We start from the raw sequence: 22,666 nt of genomic DNA, 5'->3' as shown, positions 1-22,666 counted from the left end.
ATTTCTAGGTGTTGGTTATTCATGTTTTTGAGATGTTACAGACATCACAGCTGATTTTCTTTAAAGCTGCTTTGGAACAATGTGTATTGGCAAAAGCACAAATAAAAAGCTATACAAATTATCTTACTTGATTTGACTTTTATGTTACAATGTTTTTTTCTACTTTGGCAACAAATCTCAGCGTTTTCTCTTTGCACTGTCAAACAAACAAGTGATAGCCAGTGCCGAGGCATTTTAAAAGTCAGAAATTAGCATAATTAATTCTGATACAAGTAATGGCCAGCATCATCCAATTGCTGTTAACCATGTTAAAATAAAAATATACATCATAAATTCTGAATCTAAGTACTGATTACCATTGTCTCGTGTATGCCAATCTGCAGCCTGAAACTGAACTTGGCCTAGTGGTTAGAGCCTATGTTCCGACACATTAAGCCATGGTGCTCATATGGGAGATAAAAGTTAAAGTCTGGCTCACATCATGATCCCCCAACCCACTGTTTGTTGTCATGCCTCTACTATCACTACCAATAAAAAAAATAAAAAAATAAAAAAAATAAAAAAGAGTGCATTGAAAAGGACTGAAGGAGAGGCAGAGAGAAAGAATCTTGTACCCGCTCCAGGGCGAAGGTTCGCACTGTGTACTCCGCCAGAGTTTCCGTCTTCAGCAGTGTAATCTTAATGTCTCCGTACATCTCAGACTCATCCGGCCAGTATTTACAGCATTTCACCTGGACAAACAAGCAAAAAATTAAAATAATCATAATTTTGGTTAAAGAGCACCTATTATGGTTTTTCAAATATTACCTTTCATGTATAGTGTTATATAGCTGTTTGTGAATGTAAAAAAGTCTGCAAAGTTTAAAAAAATCAAAGTGCACGACAAATGGAGTTATTGACTCCCAAAAGAAAAAAACCATTCTGAACACCTGAAATGAGTCGTTAGTAATTCCAGACTTACTTCCTGTACTAACCTATGTAATTTGGTAAAAAAACATTGGTCTTCATTGGCTGCTCGTGAACAGCTTTGACCCGCCCTCAAACACTACACTAAGCGGTAGACCAATCACAACAGACTGGGACATCTGACCAATCAGAGCAGAGTAGGCTCTCTGTAAGGAGTTTAGAATGAATCCTTTAGAACGGATCATTGAACAAGTCGTTTTTGATACTGGGAAAATATGGTAATGCTGCAATTTAAATTATGAGAAAATTAAAGTGTTTTTGACCTTGGATGCATGTAAATGTATTGTATGAGACCTTTAAAACAAAATTTGGCACATTTAAAAACCATGATAGGTGCTCTTTAAGGAATGTAGCCTAGTTTTACAGCACCAAAATGCTACTTAACCAACAACAGGGACATGCTGTCCATATAAGCAAGGTAAGCAGTGCCTACCTAACAGAAGGGTAAAAAGAAAATGACACTATGAAATATTTAAAAATAATTGTTTATATAAAATACTGTTTTCGTTCAAATTCATCATCTTTCATCTTAGTTGAGCGGCACAGACAGTTATTCATTTATTTGCTTTGGTGTCACCCTCAGGTATAAGTACTTTATGTTATGCTTTCTCTGATTAAAAGCATTGTATACTGCCCTTTCATTCAACACTGTACGTTCATTCAAACTGAATCACGCCCGCTACTACAAATGACTAAGGTAAGCATGCTTACCAAAATGAGTAAGCCAATCAGGAGCTCCTTCCTTCAGTCACGCTATCTGATAGACTAGATTTGTTTTGTTAACACGTTCAAGTTCATGTATCTTATGCGTTATTAAGCGCTAAAATTTATATAGTGTAAGCATCGACGACCTACGCGGATTTCACAAAGTTGAGAGGCTATCAAAACTTCAACAAGCGGGCGACTTTTACAACAAAGTGATGGAGATTGTGTTCAACAAAAAAGTAAGTTAATATATTTATAAAAAATCTGTGTTATTGATACTAGGTTATAGATGCTAGGTCATTGTTTCTGGTTAGTCTGAGGCTATGAAGTGGTGATCTGGCAGTCATGTCCTTCTTGTGTTCTTGTGTTATTCTCTGTTTTATAGTTCTAACGTTAGGGCGCAGTGTCTGTTTAAAAAAAATATTGAGGTATGTAGACTGCCATGTCTATGTTTGTGACGAGGAGGCTAAAGGCTACAGCTCCTAGTGTCAGTCGCTGGTACGCCTCTCCCATCACACACCACACGTTTGTGGAGAACCTGGTGTTATGAGTGTGACAAGGAGGAGAGCATGGACAGGCCGTGATGGAGCATGGCTGGCACTGAATCAGCTGATCAGCGGGAGAGCAAGATATGGGGCAGCCGAAGACACCGGTTCGAGAGAGAGAGACGCACCCAGCTGCGCTGCATGTGTGTCTGTTCATTTATGTTTTATGTTGTGTTTTATCATTAAACGTTACGTTTACTGTTCAGCCAGTTCCCGCCTCCTCCTTGCCGATCCTTTAACTTTAACAGTGGTGCTGAAACTTGGAAGGGAGGAGGGATGCACTGTCGTGGAGTCCTCGCTGATGCCATCCGCCAGGGTCGCAGCCACAGCCGTCTGCATGGGGATGGAGGGGTCGCTACCAGCCGCCGAGAGCCAGAGGAAATGTAACCATCTGCCGGGGGGGGGTGGCGGTTCCGTCCACCAGGGACTGGAGGAGTGGTTGAGGACCGGCGACAGCGCATCTGGGAGCTGGCGAGCAAGTTCTCTCTCTCTCTCCCCCCTCAGTCTCTCTCTTTGTGTGTCTCCGCTCACCCTTTCCCTCTTCTCATGCCTCCCCTCGTCTCTCCCCCAGGTTCACAGGAGGCAGAGTGGACCACAGACTGACAGAACGGCCGGAAGGGCAGCGTCTCCCCTCCAGAGATGGGGGGGGGGGGTAGTTAGTCAGACCGGTGGCGCCCCAGCCTGAATTGGGCGGGGGAGGAGTGTGACGAGGAGGAGGGCATGGCCGGGCCGTGATGGAGCACAGCCGGTGCTGAATCAGCTGATCAGCGGGAGAGAGAGATAAGGGGCAGCTGGAGACACCGGTTCGAGAGAGAGAGAGACGCACGTGGCCGTGCTGCATGTTTGTTTATGTTTGCTTTATGTTGAGTTTTATCATTAAACTTTACGTTGATTGTTCAGCCGGTTCTCGCTTCCTCCTTGCCCATCCGGGTTGTGTGATGAGGAGGAGGGCGTGGCCGGGCCGTGATGGAGCATGGCCGGCACTGAATCAGCTGATCAGCGGGAGAGCGAGATAAGGGGCAGCTGGAGATGCTGGTTCGAGAGATAGAGAGAGACGCACGCGGCCGCATTGCATGTGTGTCTGTTCATTTATGTTTTATGTTGTGTTTTATCATTAAACGTTATGTTTACTGTTCAGCCGGTTCCCGCCTCCTCCGTGCCCATCCTTATATTGTTACAATGTTATATTTGCCTTGTGCATTCAGGTTAATATTATTGTCTTTGGTGGTCAGATTAGTTAATTGCTGCTGTTTCTGAACTGTGGGAAGAGTGACGTGTGAGGCCTATGGTGTTGAAACTACTGTAGTAACTGGCAATCTTTTCTTTTTCTTTTTGCATGTCAAAACAAGCTCTTCTGGCACTATGGTTCATTGTATGACAATATTATGATAATGAGATTTATGAGTTTAAAACAATTTGGTCATGAAGTTCACCACTGTGACATAATTGTTTCCATTGACTGGTGGGTTCTAGCAACAATTTACATCAATTACATTTTTGCGACATTACACTCACCCATATAATGTGTTTTGGGCACAGCGTTTAATAATTTGTATTAAAAATCTTTGATGCTTGCCCAGTCTCAAAGCCCATAGCATGTGCCAGACCAACAAGCTATATGAATGGAGTCCTAGTGTACAGTAAACTGTGTTTATTTTTGCACAGCTATTACTGTTACACAAACGGTTAGATTTGTTGGACCTAAGCCATCATCCATTTATCCCTGCCGTTCACAGCTTTCATCATAAAAAGGTAAAGTGTCTTTTTCATAATAGAGCCACAATTTCACAAGAGGGCAGGGACAAGCCATTAAAGAGTTCTCTGTTGGCAGCAGAAACTGTCTCTGTAGCACTGAAGGGGCCTGATGCCAGCATGGAGAGGAAAATAAAAGAGAATTATGTCAGAGAAGAAATAGAGGTGGTTTAAAAATGCTGAAATGAGTGGGCCACAAAAGAGCAAAATGCATCACGAGTGTGAAAATTCTACAGGAACGACATTACGGCTATTTCAATCCTTCTTTTGTGGTTGACATTAATATAGTATTTATATAACTACATAACTGTACTGTATTGCCCTTATAAATGAAGTATTTTGGCAGTACAATGGTAGAGTGATATATTCTGTACCATTGCATTGAATCACTACCATATTCATATATGGTAAATGGTCTGCACTTATATAGTGCTTTTTTAACCTTAGTGGTTCTACAAAGTGCTTTACACTGTGTCTCATTCACCCATTCACACACACATTCACACACCAATTACAGCAGAGCTGCCATGCAAGGTGCTAGCCTGCCATTGGGAGCAACTTGGGGTTCAGTGTCTTGCCCAAGGACACTTCGGCATGTGGAGTCATGTGGACCAGGAATCAAACTGCTAACAACTAGTGGACAACCCGCTCTACCACCTGAGCCACAGGCTGGGGCACCACCATATATCATGGTATTTACATAATCCTCTAGGGTACGTCAAAGAACACCACTGTATTACTATGGTACATTTTCAAAAATGCATGGTATCAGCATGAGTAGTGCTTGTCTGTGCAAATGTTGCCAAGACAATGCTAGAGTAATGTGGGTGGTTACCAGGGAATTGCTATGCGTTTGCTTAGGTGTTTTGAGTGGTTTAAAAGCATGTTGCAGTGTGGTTGCTATGGTGCTTATGGTGGTTTCTACATGGTTGTTAGGTGGTTGTTTACTGTCCCAAGTAAATAAAGCCAAGCCTATGGGATTTGTTTTTATTTATTTTATTTTTTTTGCCCATTTCATCACACATCAGGTGAAAATCAAGTCTGATTGTTTAGAAAAGCAATAGCACACCTCTCCTCAACAAATCAGTTCGACAACATTCATATCCACAGCCCAAACAGGCCTAGTAATGCATCGAAATTTAGTACTTAGGGTTAGGGGTTTGTTTAAATCACCAACACCAAATATGAGCAATAATAAAAGTGACTAAGTAGGTTTTCAAAAATACTTCTAAAGTTAGTTTTGTTTCAAAGCAGAAAGTGTGGATGTTGATGACTTTAATGAATAGGAAGTGATGTATTTATAATGAATTTTCATATTAGATCCAAGTACTGTACACACAGACACACACCCACAAATACACAAACAAACATAGTGAACTGACTGTGAATGAAGGGCTTTTGTGAACAGGTTTATGGGTTAGTGTGAACATGAGGAAGATTCTAGAACATACCCTGCCCACCTCCACTAGCTTGGTGATCATGACAATACTGAAGCAGTTCTCTTGCCAAACCATCCTCCAGAAGTCATACACCATCTCCTGCTTGGGCCCTGTAAACAAAAACACACACATATTCAGTGAATGGCAGCCAGTGCTCCGCACAGCGGATTTAATTTACCAAGTGTCACTGCATGTTATAAGACAGTTCAGTAATCCAGAGGCTCACAGAGAGTAATTCAATAGCAGACATTTCTGGTGAATGGAGCAGCTTTTAACCTCAGCAGGATGTGGCTCTCTGATAGAAAGAGCTAATTTCTCCCATCAATTGCCACTGCTTAGAAATTCAATTAGGGGGGAAGACAGACAAGCCACAAACATGTAATGATTTATTTATGGGAGATCTGAAACCATGAAAGAAGAGGGTGACCTTGTTTTAATAGGCCTGAGAAAAGGGATAAGGGAAAGTTTATGTCTGATATTTCTCCCTCTCCCTCTCTCTCTCCCACATACACACACATACTTGGATATCTAAATGGTTTTCTTGACTATTTAAATGTGGATCCCATAGACTTCTATTGTTTTTATATAAAGCTAATCATAATTACTATAGGAAATCTTAACCCAATCCCAATTTGCTTTATTTAGCCTATGAATGTTTTTTTATTTATTTTTTTCAAATAAGGATATCCCCAAATGTCCCTAAAGAGAGGTTTTGTCAGATTTAGCTAACTTCTAAGGCCAATTTTGGAACCAAACTATAGTTGAGTACATGCAGTGTGTGTGATCCAACCTAAAAATGCAGCCAAAAGAAGAGTACTTCAAGTACCGGATTATGTTCTTCTACAACCAAAATAATGTTTTGTGGAAGCTGGAGACTTCATGTACTCAGTGGTCACTGCTTACACTTACTTGGCCATGATGCTGGATTGACAAAATAATTGTAATTAATGGTGAATGTGAGTTGAATGGTTTAAAATCACCCCACGCTGTGTGAATATGCACATTATTAGTGATATAAGTGTAGGACTAAGGTTGGCTAATGCGCTTAAAGGCAACACATCATGTGCGTTGAAAACATCAATTCCGATAACTGAAAAGCAGCGAACACTTCCATGCTTCCATGTAGCAAAAAGATGTTAGTATTCCATTTAAGATGATACTACATTTTGAAAATGAGTACACTAGATGGCTGAGTGCACAGTGCATAATGCATCATTTGAGACAAAGCTACACAACCATACACTTCTAATGTTTTATATTAATTTAATATTAAATACTATAGACTAACCGACACCCTTTTGATGAAAAATATAATTTAACATTTTTAGAATAAACAACAGTATTTGCTTTATTTACTAAATGATTATCCAATTGAAGATGTCCCTGAATGTCCCCAAGGGAGGTTTTGTCAGATTTAGCTCACTTTTGTGGACAATTTTGTCCCAAAACTAAGGTCACAAACACACAAACACACACAAACACACACACACACACACACACACACACACACACACAAAGAGAGAGAGAGATCTGTCTAGGATAAGTCTTCTCTCCCCACGAGGTCCTTCAAGTATTGTGATGTATAAGACAGCAGGTGGTAACCCTTACACCACCACACCTCCTCTATAATTTCATTGCTCTAAACTCATTACATTCCATCTGGAAGAGTGTTTTCCCAGGGTTTCACTCATACACACATAGAGACACAGACTAAAGAGAGGGAAGTACAAGGCTCCCCCCTTGGGATTGCACGATGCCAGACAGAACCACATAAACAAACACACATCCATCCACAAGTCCTGTCCAGACAAAGATACTCACCCTGAGTGGCGATGAAGTGGTTGGATCGATGGTAACCCTAAAAGAGAGAGAGAGATGTAACGTGCTGAGTAAGCCACCAGTGTCCTAGAAACATCACATCTGTGTCTCTAACACTTTGCATCTCCCATTCCTAAAGAGTATAACTGTTCTTCAGAGGTCCAAGGTCTTTGCTTAAACCATTACACTGGGGCCACTTACACATTTATAAAATGTCATAATGTCCATTACTAATGTCTACTGTGAAAGTGTAGCTACTAATAGTAGTTAAACTAATTTCAAGCTGTCCTTTTGAAAAATTAATCAGCAGCACCAGATGTTACTAATAAAAGTTAGCTACACTGAAATTATTAGGGCCATTTGCTTATTACATTGTATAATAAAATTGTCAAAATCTGGCAATTTACTGGCACAAAAACAATGAGGATCGAAAATAGAGCAACAGCATCAAACTTGAACCCATAAATTTAAAGCTGAGTATGTAATTTCTACAGTATAGAAATTTCTAATTTCTGTAATTTTTTTTGGTCACTACCGCCACCAAATGGAATTGCAAAAATAAACGTTCAAAACAGCTTTCTGAATACGCCCCCATCCGCCATTGGTCAAACACAGAAATAGTCCCACACACAACTCAAGCCATTAATTGAGTAATTTCTAGCAAGTCAGTCCACTGGCAGCCATCTTTGGAATGCTCAGGAACGGGCAGCTAGTTTTCTATGTAAACAAGTGGCATTCAAGAGCAGCTCCTCTGTACTTGAATGTGGATAGATGGAAATCTCCAAAACGGTTGGTCAAGAAAGAAAATATTTCAAATCAGCAGTAAAATCTGACAACAATGAAATCATAAAATGTGCTTCTTTACCTCAGATTACGCAAAAAAAGCAATTTTCCCGGCTTGTATAGCTAATGCACATGCATGTTCTCGAGTTTATTGACAGGCGATCTCTGTTTCAAAAAGGTAATTGGCTCTTTTACCTGTAAGGCGGGACTTCCGTTCTACATTCGTTGACCGTTCGGCATTCCAATTTCTTCCATTCATTTTAATAGAAGTGCCCCGTCTCTGCTAAATAGTCTCTGGTAATGTTGTTGGGGCGGGTCTAAGCTGGTCGCTCAAAACAAACTGAGCAATTTTCATAGTGTCACAGAAACATAGTGCTTTCAGTTTTCGAGAAAATGTACCTATGAATGTGTGACAAGGAGGAGGGCGGGGCCAGGCCGAGACTACACACGCCCAGCCCCCAATTGTGCTGACCAGCCGAGGAGAGGATTAAGTACAGTGGAATGCAGCAGTTCAGGAGAGAGAGAGCCACATGCAGCTGCGTTTATGTTCCCTGTCACTCACTCGACGTTGTGTCGATGTAGGGGTCACTCTTGGGAGCCCTAAACACCTCTGCTTTTTGAAAAAAGGCCAATGGGAATTGGCGAGTGGAATTTGCATGCCACTCCCCCGGACATACTGGTATAAAAGGAGCTGGTATGCAACCATTTGTTCAGATTTTCTCTTCGGAGCCGATCGGTTCTATTCAGTGAGCTGAATTCATCCGCCGAGTTCATTCACTTCATCTGCTGGATTTACGGCGCATTTCAGCGGCTTTTCCCCCTCTGCACCCATGGAGTGTAGAGAACGCCCCTGGGTGATTTGGCAGAACAAAAAAAAAAAAAAAAAAAAAAAAAAAAGAGTATATTCTAAAAGAGCGGCACACACAGAACATCTTTTTAAAGATGCCTTTCCGCTTGTCCGCTTGCCTTTCCTGGTTGCGGTCGTTATCTCTCCGCTTCTGACGGCCACGATCACTGTCTTACGTGTCTGGGCGCTGCCCACGTGGAGACTTTGTTCGTGGATGAGTCTTGTCCTCATTGCGAGAACATGACCATGGCAACGTTGCGGTCGCGGCTTGCCTTCATAAGAAAGCAAGCCACCCCAGTGGCTCCCCGCCTCGGTCCTTCTACCTACAGGTATGAGGCCACGTCGGTTAGCACTGGGGGCAATTTGGGGACTCCAATGGGACCACCTCTGCCGGGTAACCCCCCACGGACCTCCCATTCCTCAGCACGCTCGCTAGGGCTCTCGGATGAGACCGCCAGCTCGTCTTAGGGCAAATTCAACCTCTTATTCAGGGCCCAGGAAGACGATGAGCTATCGAGCGCAGCATCGGAGAGCAGGCTCGTCCACTCTGACGCGGAGGCTTCGGCTGGGTTTCCCCCTTCGGGAGTGGTCGCCCAGTCTTAGGCCGACGCAGAGATGACGGACATGCTTTCCTGGGCAGCCGCGAGCGTCGGGCTAGAGTGGAACCCTCCACTCTCCCCTGAACCCTCGCGGCTCGATGATTGGTTCCTGGGCCCAGAGCGCCGCTCACAGCCGCGCCCCGCCCCGGTTCCTTTCTTCCCGAAAGTGCATGAGGAGCTGACAAGATCATGGGGGGCACCTTTTACTACCCGGTCCCGATCTTTCAGCTCCCCCGCTCTCACTACCCTCGATGGTGGGGCAGCCAAGGGGTATTCGGTGATCCCCCAGGTGGATAAGGCACTGCGGTGCACTTGTGCCCGCAGAGCGCCACCACCTGGCGCAGGCGCCCGAAGCTCCTGTCCAGGGCCTGTATGTTTATGTCATCTCTGACGGCTAAGGCCTATGGTGCCGCTGGACAAGCTGCCTCCGCCCTGCACACCATGGCTCTCCTGCAGGTACACCAAGCCAAGGCACTAAAAGAGCTGCACGAGGGTAGTTCTGACCCGGGATTGATGCAGGAACTGTGCTCGGCGACTGACCTTGCTCTCCGGGCGATGAAGGTCACGGCGCGGTCTCTCGGGCAGGCGATGTCCACCCTGGTGGTCCAGGAACGCCACCTTTGGCTCAACCTGGTCGACATGAGAGAGGCTGACAAAGCGCAGTTCCTTGACGCCCCCATCTCCCAGGTCGGCCTGTTCGGCGACACCGTCGAGAACTTTGCCCAGCAGTTCTCGGCGGTGAAGCAGCAGACGGAGGCCATTCAACACATCCTGCCCCGGCACGGCTCAAGACCCCACACCCCATCTGCTCGTCACCAAGAGCATCCTCCTGCAGCAACAGCACCGGCTCCGCCGCAGCCTGCCCCCACGGCCCAGCCCCGGCGTGGAGCCCACCGCAGGAAGCAAACGCCACCCGTCTCATGGCCGGCCGCCAAGAACCCTAGGAAGGCTTCAAAGTGTCCCCGAGACAGATGACCAAGGGACGAGGAGACCCGCTTCTACGGAGCTGGTAAACAGACCACTCCGCCCCCGGTGGAGGGCTGGGAGAAGAATCTTTTGTTTCATCTTTTGCCACATGCCCAAGAGGCTGTGTTACCCAAAACTTCAACAAAAAAGTGGTTTCCTTGTTCTCTGGGTCATATGTCAGGTGTGCACGGCCGTCGTCACGACCACGTCCACCGTCCCATTTTGGCAGGTTTGGCGCTCCAGAGGCGGACCCCCCGGCCCTGCATGCCCAGCTGTGGCACAAGGTCACAGAGGCAGTCCTTGCCCCACTAAGAAGAGTGGGCGTCTGCATCCTCAATTATCTCGACGACTGGCTAATCCTAGCTCACTCTCAGGATGTGTTGTGTGCACACAGGGACCTGGTGCTCATGAACCTCAGCCAACTGGGGCTTCAGGTCAACTGGGAAAAGAGCAAGCTCTCCCCGATTCAGAACATCTCTTGGTTTGGAGTTGGACTCGGTCTTGATGACGGCGCGCCTCACAAATGAGCGTGCACAGTCGGTGCTGAACTGTCTGAAGGCATTCAGACAGAAGACAGTGGTTCCACTGAAACTATTTCAGAGGCTCCTGGGACATATGGCATCCTCAGCGGTTGCCACACCGCTCGGGTTGATGCATATGTGACCACTTCAGCACTGGCTTCAGACTCGAGTCCCAAGATCGGCATGGCGCTGCGGGACACATCGCGTGGTCATCATGCCAATCTGTTGCCGCCTCTTCAGCCCTTGGACCGACCTTGTATTTCTACGGGCAGGGGTTCCCCTAGAGCAGGTCTCCAGGTGCATCGTGGTTACGACAGACGCCTCCAAGATGGGCTGGGGCGCAGTATGCAATGGGCACACAGCCACCGGCTCCTGGACTGGCCCGCGGCTGTGTTGGCACATCAACTGCCTCGAGTTGTCGGAGGTTCCAGCCATTGATCCAGGGCAAGCACATGTTGGTCCAGACAGACAACATACATTAGCATACATTAACCATCAAGGCTGTCTTTGCTCCCGTTGCATGTCACAACTCGCCCGCTGACTCCTCCTCTGGAGTCAGCAGCACTTCAAGTCGATACGAGCCACACACATCCCGGGCGACCTCAACACCGCAGCAGACGTGCTGTCACGACAGGTTACACTCAGGGGAGAGTGGAGACTCCACCCCCAGGTGGTCCAGCTGATATCGAGTCAATTCGGTCGAGCACAGGTAGACCTGTTTGCTTCCTGGGAATCGTCCCACTGCCCGCTTTGGTACGCCCTGACCGAGGCACCCCTTGGTATAGACGCGCTGGCACACAGCTGGACTCCTGGACTACACAAATATGCATTTCCCCCCGTGAGCCTACTTGCACAGACCTTGTGCAAGGTCAGGGAGGACGAGGAGCAGATCGTCCTAGTAGCACCCTACTGGCCCATCCAGACATGGTTTTTGGACCTCACGCTCCTCATGATAGCCCCCCCCCGGCGAATTCCCCTGAGGAAGGACCTTCTTTCTCAGGGACGGGGCACCATCTGGCACCCGTGACCAGACCTCTGGAATCTCCACGTCTGGCCCTTGGACGGGACGTGGAAGACCTAAGTGGCCTACCACCCGCGGTGGTAGCCATGATCACTCAGGCTAGGGCTCCCTCTACGAGGCATCTGTATGCCTTGAAGTGGCATCTGTTCACTAAGTGGTGTTCTTCCCGACGCGAAGACCCCCAGAGATGCACAGTCAGATCGGTGCTTTCCTTCCTGCAGGAGAGGCTGGAGGGGCGGCTGTCCACCTCCACCTTGAAGGTGTATGTAGCCGCCATTTCGGCACATCATGTGGCAGTGGATGGTAAGTATCTGGGGAAGCATGACTTGATCATCAGGTTCCTGAGAGGCACTAGGAGGTTGAATCCCTCCAGACTGTGCCTCATGCCCTCGTGGGACCTCTCTGTAGTCCTTCGGGGTCTACGGGGTGCTTCCTTTGAGCCTCTGGAGTCAGTTGAGCTTAAGGCACTCTCTTTGAAGACTGCCCTCCTGACTGTGCTCACTTCCATCAAGAGGGTTGGGGACCTGCAGGCGTTCTCTGTCAGCGAATCATGCATGGAGTTCGGTCCGGGTTACTCTCACGTGATCCCGAGACCCCAACCAGGCTATGTGCCCAAGGTTCCCATGACCCCATTTAGGGATCAAGTGGTGAACCTGCAAGCGCTGCCCCAGGTGGAGACAGACCCAGCCTTGGCGTTGCTGTGTCCGGTGCGTGATTTACGCATCTATTTGGATCGCACGCAGAGCTTTAGAAGCTCCGAGCAGCTCTTTGTCTGCTTTGGTGGACAGTGGAAAGGAAGCGCTGTCTCCAAACAGAGGATCATCCACTGGGTCGTTGACGCCATCGTGATGGCATATCACACCCAGGATGTGCCACCCTCTTGGGGCTACGAGCCCACTCTACTAGGAGTATAGTGGCCTCCTGGGCCCTGACCAGTGGCACCTCTTTGACAGACATGGGCTGGGCAACTGCCATGGGACTTCTCCACATGACATACTTCCGACAAGACTCGGTAAGACCATGTGACGTATTTCCACTCAAAATCCCCCCCCCTTTTTTTCCTCTGGGCGGGGTGTGGTCTCTGTGGTGTCTACCCCTTGGGAGTGACACCCCCCCCCCCAATGTAGACATTTACAGCCCCCAGTCAGTTAACAAATTCCACTCTTTTTGGGGAGAAAAAAGAGGAAAAGAGGCCACGGCTGGGCTAGCCTGTCCCTATTTGTTGGGCAGTCGCCTTGTTCCCGAAGGACCGTTCAACGCTCATGAGAGTGTTGGGGAGGTTACGTGACGGCCTGGTGTGCTGGCTACGAGGCACACAGTGGTCTGCTCGTCTCGTACCACCAGTCCACGTAACACAGTTCAGCTAGTTGTGGCGTTTTGCATTGGGACCCCTAGTGTCACTACATCGACACAACGTCAAGTGAGTGACAGATAGGGAACGTCCTGGTTACTTTCGTAACCTACGTTCCCTGATGGAGGGAACGAGACGTTGCGTCCCTCTTGCCACAACACTGAACTACCCGCTGAAATGGCCGGGACCTTGTCTCGGCTCCTCAGCACAAAACCTGAATGAGTGGTTGCATACCAGCTCCTTTTATACCCGATTGTCCGGGGGATTGGCATGCAAATTCCACTCGCCAATTCCCCTTGGCCTTTTTTCAAAAAGCAGAGGTGTTTAGGGCTCCCAAGAGTGACCCCTAGTGCCACTACATCGACACAACGTCTCGTTCCCTCCATCAGGGAACGGAGGTTATGAAAGTAACAGGATGTTTTTGTGTCTTTCTGTTAAAGTTCTTATTAAAATAATACTTTGATTGTTCAGCCGGTTCCTGCCTCCTCCTTTCCCATTTTAACCATGTTACAGAATGGCTTACTTACAGTTGTCTCTGCATATTAAGCTGGAATATGAGAAAGTATTTTAACACAGAAAAAGTTACATCAGTTTTAAACTACAAAAAAATAAAAATAATAATACAATTTAAACCATGAAACCATTAAAATTACTCACTAAAATGAATTGGACTTCCCAATTCTATTTGTAAGTGAGAGGACAGTACGTTTCTATATTGCCTGAATTCGCTAAGTTGTAAGACTGTGCACAATACAATGACTAAAGTTTGAAATTGCATTCTGTACTATGTATCTATATACTACAGAGCATACTACCATTTCTATATACTTTTTATACACATAAACACTGATGTTATAGCATTTGTTATGCTACACTGCTACTTGTTGGGGAAAAAATTGCTTGAAATAGCTACTCTATTTTGAAAATTAAAAGAGAACTGAAAAAAAAGATCGTCATGCTACTAGCATTGCTACATTTAATTTGTTATTCCCTAATACTAGTAATGTCACCGCTAACTTTGAAGCAACAGAAACAAACAAACAAAAAAGCACTCTGGTATAAGAGTAATACTGCTCTTCCAAGAAATAAACCAAATTAAAGAGGAGATCTGCCCCCACACAATTCCTCCATTAAGTGTTGTTTCAAAATTAGAAAGGAACTCAAGGAACATTTCAAAACATGGAATTTATTCATCAAAGCTAAGCCTTTTCAAAGAACTACCTGGGGAGGCTCCCATAAATAGAGAAATAATAGAGACATGGTTTTGTATTGTCCTGCATTTACAGAATTTAATTATTGCTCCATTAAAGAAACCAGCAGATGTCTACTACACTCTAGACTGGGCCTAGCTATTTTCTGTTCACTCTACAGACAAACATGGAAACGGAGATAAACTAAGAAATGGTAGGGTAATTGTTGTTGTTTGCTTTCAGAGGAATTTAACTGGTAAAGTCTAAAGGGTTTGGAGAGAACATGGCATTTTCTTTTCAAACTTAACTGGTCCAAAAGAGTTTTAGTATGCTGATTCATACATTTACAGAAGCAGCATGATTGTCTATTATTTATACATTCACTATTACTTCGACCTCACCTTTCCCATATTGTGTACCTGGGTGTTGATTGTTCAGCGAACTAAACTAAACAGAAAACCAAAACACTGAAAATTATTATTATTTGTTTTTGTTTGTTTTTTAATTTGTGGAAAGATATTTTCAATATTTTTATTGGTTTAAAAATCAACACCTAGGTACACATATTGAACGGACTGTGCTTCCATCCATCATAGATTTGTTTTGTTCATTTCACTTAAATTAAACATGAAGTTTACTCTGATTAACGTCTATAGTCTTCTGTATGGCTCAATATAGATCTCTAAATCTTACTTTGTTACTGAGACAACCACATCCAAAGATTATGTAGGTATTTAAAATAGATAAATAAATGAATTCGTTAGACAACAGTGCAACAGGATTGTTATTGCACTGATTGCAGGGACAGTCCTGCTGGAGAAAATCTGAGTTATGTGTCTTGCTCAAGGGCATGATACTAATAGGGGATTTCAGTAAGGATCCAGATCGTGGGTCACTCTATCAGCCATCAAATCTGTGATGATTGTATCACCAGCCCAAAGCTGTAAACACCCCAATGCTGAAGAAATGTGGCCATTTATCAAGATGGTGATACATCATGCTTTAAAGCTTAATATTTAATGGCTGATTTAAAAATAGTAGGAAAGTTCACAAGACACAGAAGCTCATTAAATGAAAAAAGACAATACAAAGGCTAAGCAAAACACTGAACAACTTTGCAACACTTAGCAACTGAACATACTTAAATTGTTATAAATGTGATGCATACAAAGTTTGTGTGCCTATTAATGTGTCAAGACATCAGAATGTTTTACAGTTTTATGAATGAAAGTCTCTATAATTAGTTACATTTTCAATAACTTTTCAAATTAACCAATTAACTTTTAAGTGTTATATAATGAAACAATGTTCATTCAAATAGTTAGAATAGTATCAAATGTCATGAAACTTTGATTACCTTATGTTGGCTTGAGTAGAGTAATAACTCCAAGAGCTTTTAAGCTATGTCCACCAAACTCGGCACAGTCCATCAGGCAGTTCTGACTATTTTAGTTTTTCTAACTGATAAGGCTTAGGGTTTTTAATCTGACTTACTGTAGGGACAATAAAAAAAAACAGTATCTATCTGTTTGTCTGTCTAGAAAACCCCCTAGCAATTACCTATTAACACCATACCTATCTGTCTTTCCAGCCTGATCTCATGAAATTTAAGTTTGGCTGCAGTTTCCTATTGAAATGTCCAATGGGGGTGCCAAGAACAAGTGAAATGATGTTGTAATCAGACATGGTTTTTAAGGTGAATATTAGAGTGATGTTTTAATGAGTAAAATGTACCTCCCTAACCTAAAACTTTGGCCTAAACCATTAGTGTCTTAAAAGATAAATGAGAGGTGAACAAAACAGACATCCTTACCCTAAACCAACACCTAAACCTAGTCAATGGTGTTTTAAAAGCAAATTTGACAAGAAAAGCACATTTACTGAAGCAACCATGTCATTTCGCGTCACTTCTATTGCACTTTCTCTTCACTTTCACTCCGAGCATTCTTAGCTGGGCTCTAGGCTCAGTCTCCGAGTCCAAAGCCCAACACTTTATCAGGTGAGCTACCGCGAATTCTAATCAAGTAAAAGTGTTTAGATATCATAACATAGCAGGGTTTGAGTAACAGAGTGAAAAATAAGTGTTTATAAAGTCATAAACAGCTTTAGTACCCGTGATTTGTGTGAAAGTGAATAAAACACCTCTAGTGTAAATTTCACCAGGAACCTGCAGCAGAAGTAGAAAGCGGCACATTAAACTCAGTTTGCAGAAATGTAGTTATAGTAAGTTCATTCTATGAGACCAGGTTGGTCTGTCTATGCATATGACTTCTTTAAACTTAAAAAAAAAAAAAAAAAAAAAAAAAATCAGATTAGGGTTTGTCAAGCCAAAATCAAAACCTTTTCTAGTTTATGTTCATATTTGTATGTGCATGACCTATTGATCATCATGTTTTTTATTTTATTGATTGTATTACAGTTATTATAAAGTCTTTCCTTATCATTTTCATACATTAAATGTCAAGACGATTAAGAGGTGAATGCTGGAGTATGAAGTGCCTGTTTGTAACTCTCTTCTAATTTTAGCTTCCTGTCTGTACTGTAACTTTCTTCAGATTTAAGTGTCTGAATTTCAGGAAAGTCAGAGAAAAACAGTCTGCTGAAGTTTAGGTGCAATTCATCTATAAGTAGTTCATGAATTCAAAAGCTGAAAGGTCACAGGGTTGAGTTCACTCTCATAGACTGCAGATAAAAAGTGCAAAAGCAACTCCCTTTGCACAAAGAATTATCCCTGTCCTCTGACCCCTCTCTCTCTCTTTCTCCGATTGTGTGTTTGATGAAGAGTTGGGGTGAAAAGGTGATAATTTTTTATGGTACTGTAAAATCTAGGTACCTGTAAATAATAAAAATAAATGAAATCCATCAGATGGAACCTGAACATTTTATGGGTCCACATTTAGGGATGAACATAAAGGAGATTTCTGTGCAACAGAGCTGCTCTTCCTCATGTTTAAGTAATACAAACAGAGCAATGCCATGACACAGAAAGATGAAGAAGAGAGAGCTAGAGGGGGAATAGAGAGAGAAAAGAAAGAGCTGTGAAATACTTACTTCCCTGTTTATCCGAATCTACAGGGTCCAAAGTCGAAGAGGTGGGGATGGGGGTAGAAAAAGACAAGACAGAGTCTAGTTAATGAGAGGCTGAAGAGTGCTAGAGAATTAACAGATCACAGACAGACAGAGAAAGAAAGAGAGAAAGAATTAGAAGAAGAAAAAAAGAAACTTGTGTTAGCTGGCTAAGCTCTATGCCAGGGGACAGACACTAGAAATGGAGGCATAGCTGTATTTTAGATGTGAAGTTGGGTGGAATTTGTGTGTGTGCACAAATATAACCTTAAATGATTTCAATCATTATTGAGTAAGTTAACAGAGTGCATGCTCCTCAATCGGGCTGATTCAAGAGGCATTCAAAGGAAAAGACAGCAATGAATGGAAGTAAATGCATTAAACAACAGAGCTGCACATAATTCAATATGGTCCCTAATAGCATCTACTCACTGTCAGTTTTACCAAACAACAGCAAAATCCAGGCTCCATTCATTACGGTCTGTTTTGGAAATTTTTGTTCTTTGCCACTCAAGGCCAACATAAAATTCAAAAACGAATACCTACTAAAATTGGCTGTTTTTTGTGCAATGTTTGTCTGCTGTATATTGCACATAAAACTCAATATTACATCCAAGAATTACTGAATCACTTGCTATCTATCTATCTATCTATCTATCTATCTACAGACTATTTCAAATAAGTTTTTTTTTTTTACTTTGATTTTTTAAATTTCTTTCATAAGGAAAAAACGGTGCAAAACCCTCAGTGCTACACATCCTTAAAGCATTCCACACGGAATACAAACAACATGATCAAGCAACTCACTTATTGCATAAAAAAAGAAACAGACAGTCAAGGTGAAATACTGTATGTCTGGGAGTATGTCTGCTTGTTGCCAGGTCAAAAAAAATATTTTTTTAATTAGCAAATATTTAGTTTCCTCCACAAAAGTGTACATTTTGTTTTAAACCTTGTTCATATCTCTTAAAGCCGAAGTATGTGATTTCTGCACCACTAGCGCAACCAAATTGAATTGCAAAACTAAACTTTGTTTTCAAAACAGCTTTCTTAATATGCCCTCCATCTGCCGCTGGTCAAACAAAGTGATAGTCCCACCCCCAACTCTATCTACTAATGTTCTAACGTTTGAGTAACGTTGTCGGGGCGGGTTTAAGCAGTCACTCAAAACAAACAGCAATTTTCATAGCACCACAGAAACACAGTGCTTACAGTTTTTGAAAAAATTTACCTGTGAATGGCTTACTAATAGTTATCTCTGCATATTAAAGGGGTCATGACATGAGGAATACAATTGTCCTTGATCTTTTGACATATAAGAGGTCATTGTACTTTAAAAACATACTGTAAGTTTCAGAACTGAAAACTTCCTCCTTGATAGAAAAAGAGCATTTATTTAAACTAAGCTGCAAAAGCAGCTTGTCTGGAATTCGTGGAACTTGTGACGTCACAAGGACCAAAGACATCTGCATATGCAACACCTATTTTTCCGTCATTGCACCCTTGGCCCCGCCCACTGGTGCTCAGTCATTCTGTCATGGGAGATTCATCCTAAGTGGACTTACACAGGACACCTTCATGTGCCTGTCTGGATTTAAATGTTTTTTTATATAAACATGCACAGAGGGATGTCTTTGACCGCTTGATATATATCTTGGGCCGCTTTTAAAAGATGCGGTGTCAAGCATAGGTGAATTACAGACCAGGCCAATGGGGCCGGTGCACAGGGGCCCTTGACTACCAGGGGCCCTGGGCTGCAAGTAGTGGTCGACCGATATATCAACGAGGCAGATAAATCAAATAGGCTAAAGGGGAAAATGTATTGGATAAATTTGGATTTATCCAATATATTTTCCCATTTGGCCTAGGTGTTTCTTGAGGGCCTGCTTGCATGTGAAGCGACTGAGACATGTAAACGACCAGTCACGGTTCATTTTGTTGTTATGTGCCATCGTGTTACTACAATAATAGGCTGGTGTGCAACACAGTCTCATTTAAATGGTCCGCATATCAGAGCCGCGGCAGACGCCATTTGAGCTCATAATGTTAAAGTGCTTGCCTGTTACATTCTCCCTCTCTCTCCTCAACAGTTCCCTGAAACTTTTAATTGTCTTGTCTAATGATAAAAAAGGCCAATATCAATAAAACTAATATCATACTGTATACCGTCTGCAAATATGCGCACATCTTGTTTAAACAGATGTAAAAAACTTGAGCCGATCCAGCATCCTGTGGAGTGCTCATTTATTTACCTCTAAAGCACGTATTCTATCAGCCTCTCCTCAGCAGTTCCTTGTCACTTTTAACTTTCTTTTCTAATGATAAAAGGCAAATATCAATAAAACTTGTATTAAATACCATTTGCAAATATGCAGATATCTCATTTAAACAGATGTAATTCACGAACCTCACGAAAATCCAGCATTTTCTTCCCATCTTCTCATCTAATATATTCCTGTGAAGCACGTAGTCTATCAGCCAGAATCAAAACTTCAGGATCGGGATCAAAAGTTCCTCTGATTCACACATCATGATGGTCAGTCCATGACAATCCAAGCAGGCAATCCATGCCATTTAAACTGTCAGGAGATTGCTGCTCACACTGGATCTGCATGAGCACGTGAGTGCAACTTCAAAGTAAAAGCGCTTCATGTGTGCTATAAGTAAATGTCTTATTCACTATTCACTATTCACTTCGTATGTACAACTGATTTGATTCTATATATTTGGAGAAAATGAGATTGCTAACGTGGACATGCCATCCATGGTTGCTAGACTTCTGTGTTATTTACTTCTTCCTAATATATTAACAATGTCTTCATGTGCAAATAAATTACTAAAATTTGATGACTAAACAGAAATCAGAAGAAACTGCTATCTACCATTTAAAATTCAATATTATTTTTTTAGATTCTTTTTTACAGTTAAAGTTTTGTGTGAAATTGAGTAAATATAGTGCTAAATAAGCACTATATTTACTCAATAAGCACAATTTTATGTATATGTTATTTACTATATTAAATTGTGTCAAATATCGGCATTGTATTGGTCTATCGGCCACCCTGGTCTCTGGATACTGACATCGGCCATTAAAAAAAACAAACATATCAATCGACCACTATCTGCAAGGTCTCACGGCCCATCAACTTTGAAAACAAATGTTTATATATGCTTAAATATGCAGCCTTGTCTCATGATATTTACACGAACATGACAACATTTTTGCAATTCAAAATTTACATGCTGTATATCACACTTAGTAGGCGCTTAGACCAAAACCAAGCATTTCAGACAGAGGGCCAGAGACAGGGTGCAAAATGATTGTATATTACTAAATTATGACTGTTTTAATGCAAAAAACTTTACTAATATTATCAGTAGACCTCAGGGAAGATAATAAAACTATAAAAAAGAGCATTTCATGACCCCTTTAAGCTGGGATAGGAGAAAATATTTTAACATAGAACAAGTTACATACTTCAGCTTTAAAGGAGCAGAGAGGGTCATTGAGGAGGGGATGGTCATGTCCACCTTGGTACCCCGGGCCAGATGATGAGCGGCAGGATTAGAAAGGGCAAGGTTTATAGGAAAACAGTTTCAGCTGGTATGGGTGACCATCTGTGCACACTTGCCTCTTTTCAAAAGGGATAGGTCAACCAAAAATAGCAATTGTCTCATTTACTCTTACTTACGTTTTTCCAAACAACATTGAACACAAAAGGAGGCGTCAGAGAGAATGTTAGCCTCAGTCACCATTCACTTTCATTGTATGGAACAATGCAATGAAAGTGAATAATGACAAAGGCTAAAATTCTGCCTGACACCTCCTGTGTTCTAAGGACAAAGTCTTACAGGTTTGAGACCACATGAGTGTGAGTAAATTATGATATACATTTTATTTCTGGGTAAACTAACTATTTAAAGGGGCACACAGATACAAACACTTCGCCATACATGTCAGCAGGCTATAAATCTGACCACATTATCTCGGAAATAAAATGTTTGGTAGGTCAGATTCACAAGAACACTCAGATGCCACTAAAAGCTGTTTCTTGAAGACAAATAGAGGCCTCAAGAACTTTTCTATCAAACACATATTTTCTATGTGTTCTTTTTTGTACTCTTAGGCCACATGTGGTGTGGCCTTGAGAAAGGAGAGTGTCTGCAAATATTTGATAGACTCAATGGGAGCTACATAATAGCAAAAACAGTGTGAATTTTTGTGTCTTTGGCTGAGGAGGGAGTGTGACCACTGACTTACATCGATGTAATTGGCGTTGATGTAGTCAGAGTTGGGATCCCCGAGCAGTGGGTGCAATTTCACCCTGTGGCGGTCATCTGAAACGCAAAGACAATCACATGAGTACACATTCTCTTGTAAGCACAGCAAAGCTTTACATTATCAGACATTCTGAAACTGAAGTGATTTGAAATGTTCATATACTGTAATTGAGTATTTCTAAAGGCCACACTTTCCAATTTGCAATAATATGATTATATGTATGCAATGACTGAACAAAGGACTCACAGCCCATCAGGGTATCACATCTTCCTTTAGTTTTATCCTTTTTCTTATTGATATCCCAGCCATCAAAAAAGCTCTAAAAATACATGATCAAATTGAGAGAGAGAGAGAGAGAGAGAGAGAGAGAGAGAGAGCATTTTTGTGAGTGTCAAGAATTACAGTGCTTTCAGAAAGTATTTTTTCACATTATGTTGTTGCAGCCTTATGCTAAAATGCTTTAAATTATTCTATTTTTTTTTTCACATCAATCTACACTCCATACCCAATAATGACAAAGTGAAAACCAGATTTTTGATAACTTTGCAAATGTATTAAAGAGAAAAAACTGAAATATCATATTGACTTAAGTATTCAGACCCTTAACTCAGTACTTTGGCACCTTTGGCAGCGATTACAAGTCTTTTTAAGTATGATGCGACAAGCTTTGCATGCCTGGATTTGGGGATTTTTTGCCATTCTTTTCTGCAGATCCTCTCAAGCTCTGTCAGGTTGGATGGGGTCCGTCGGTGAACATCCATTTTCAGGTCTCTCCAGAGATGTTTGGTTGGGCTTAAGTCCAGGCCATTTGGTCC

At 42.7% G+C, this 22,666-nt stretch overlaps 1 protein-coding gene across 11 annotated transcripts in view; it reads right to left on the bottom strand.

The window, feature by feature from the left end:
* Positions 1 to 22,666, bottom strand: part of LOC127453603 (receptor-type tyrosine-protein phosphatase U-like) — a 374,740-nt gene that overhangs the window by 40,799 nt on the left and 311,275 nt on the right. For 5 of the 11 annotated variants that reach the window (XM_051720082.1, XM_051720085.1, XM_051720089.1 and 2 more), the window contains 6 exons: positions 22,098 to 22,170; positions 21,831 to 21,907; positions 17,555 to 17,572; positions 7,229 to 7,265; positions 5,420 to 5,517; positions 615 to 731 (listed from right to left, as the gene is read on the bottom strand). In XM_051720082.1, the coding sequence (XP_051576042.1) occupies positions 615 to 731; positions 5,420 to 5,517; positions 7,229 to 7,265; positions 17,555 to 17,572; positions 21,831 to 21,907; positions 22,098 to 22,170 (420 nt within the window). The remainder of the gene's footprint in view (positions 1 to 614; positions 732 to 5,419; positions 5,518 to 7,228; positions 7,266 to 17,554; positions 17,573 to 21,830; positions 21,908 to 22,097; positions 22,171 to 22,666) is intronic. The other 6 variants (XM_051720087.1, XM_051720092.1, XM_051720088.1 and 3 more) reach the window with 3 other exon arrangements.

Source organism: Myxocyprinus asiaticus, chromosome 16 (genome assembly GCF_019703515.2).
Source record: "Myxocyprinus asiaticus isolate MX2 ecotype Aquarium Trade chromosome 16, UBuf_Myxa_2, whole genome shotgun sequence".
Classification (NCBI taxonomy): domain Eukaryota; kingdom Metazoa; phylum Chordata; class Actinopteri; order Cypriniformes; family Catostomidae; genus Myxocyprinus; species Myxocyprinus asiaticus.
This window is presented reverse-complemented; position numbering and strand designations above follow the sequence as displayed.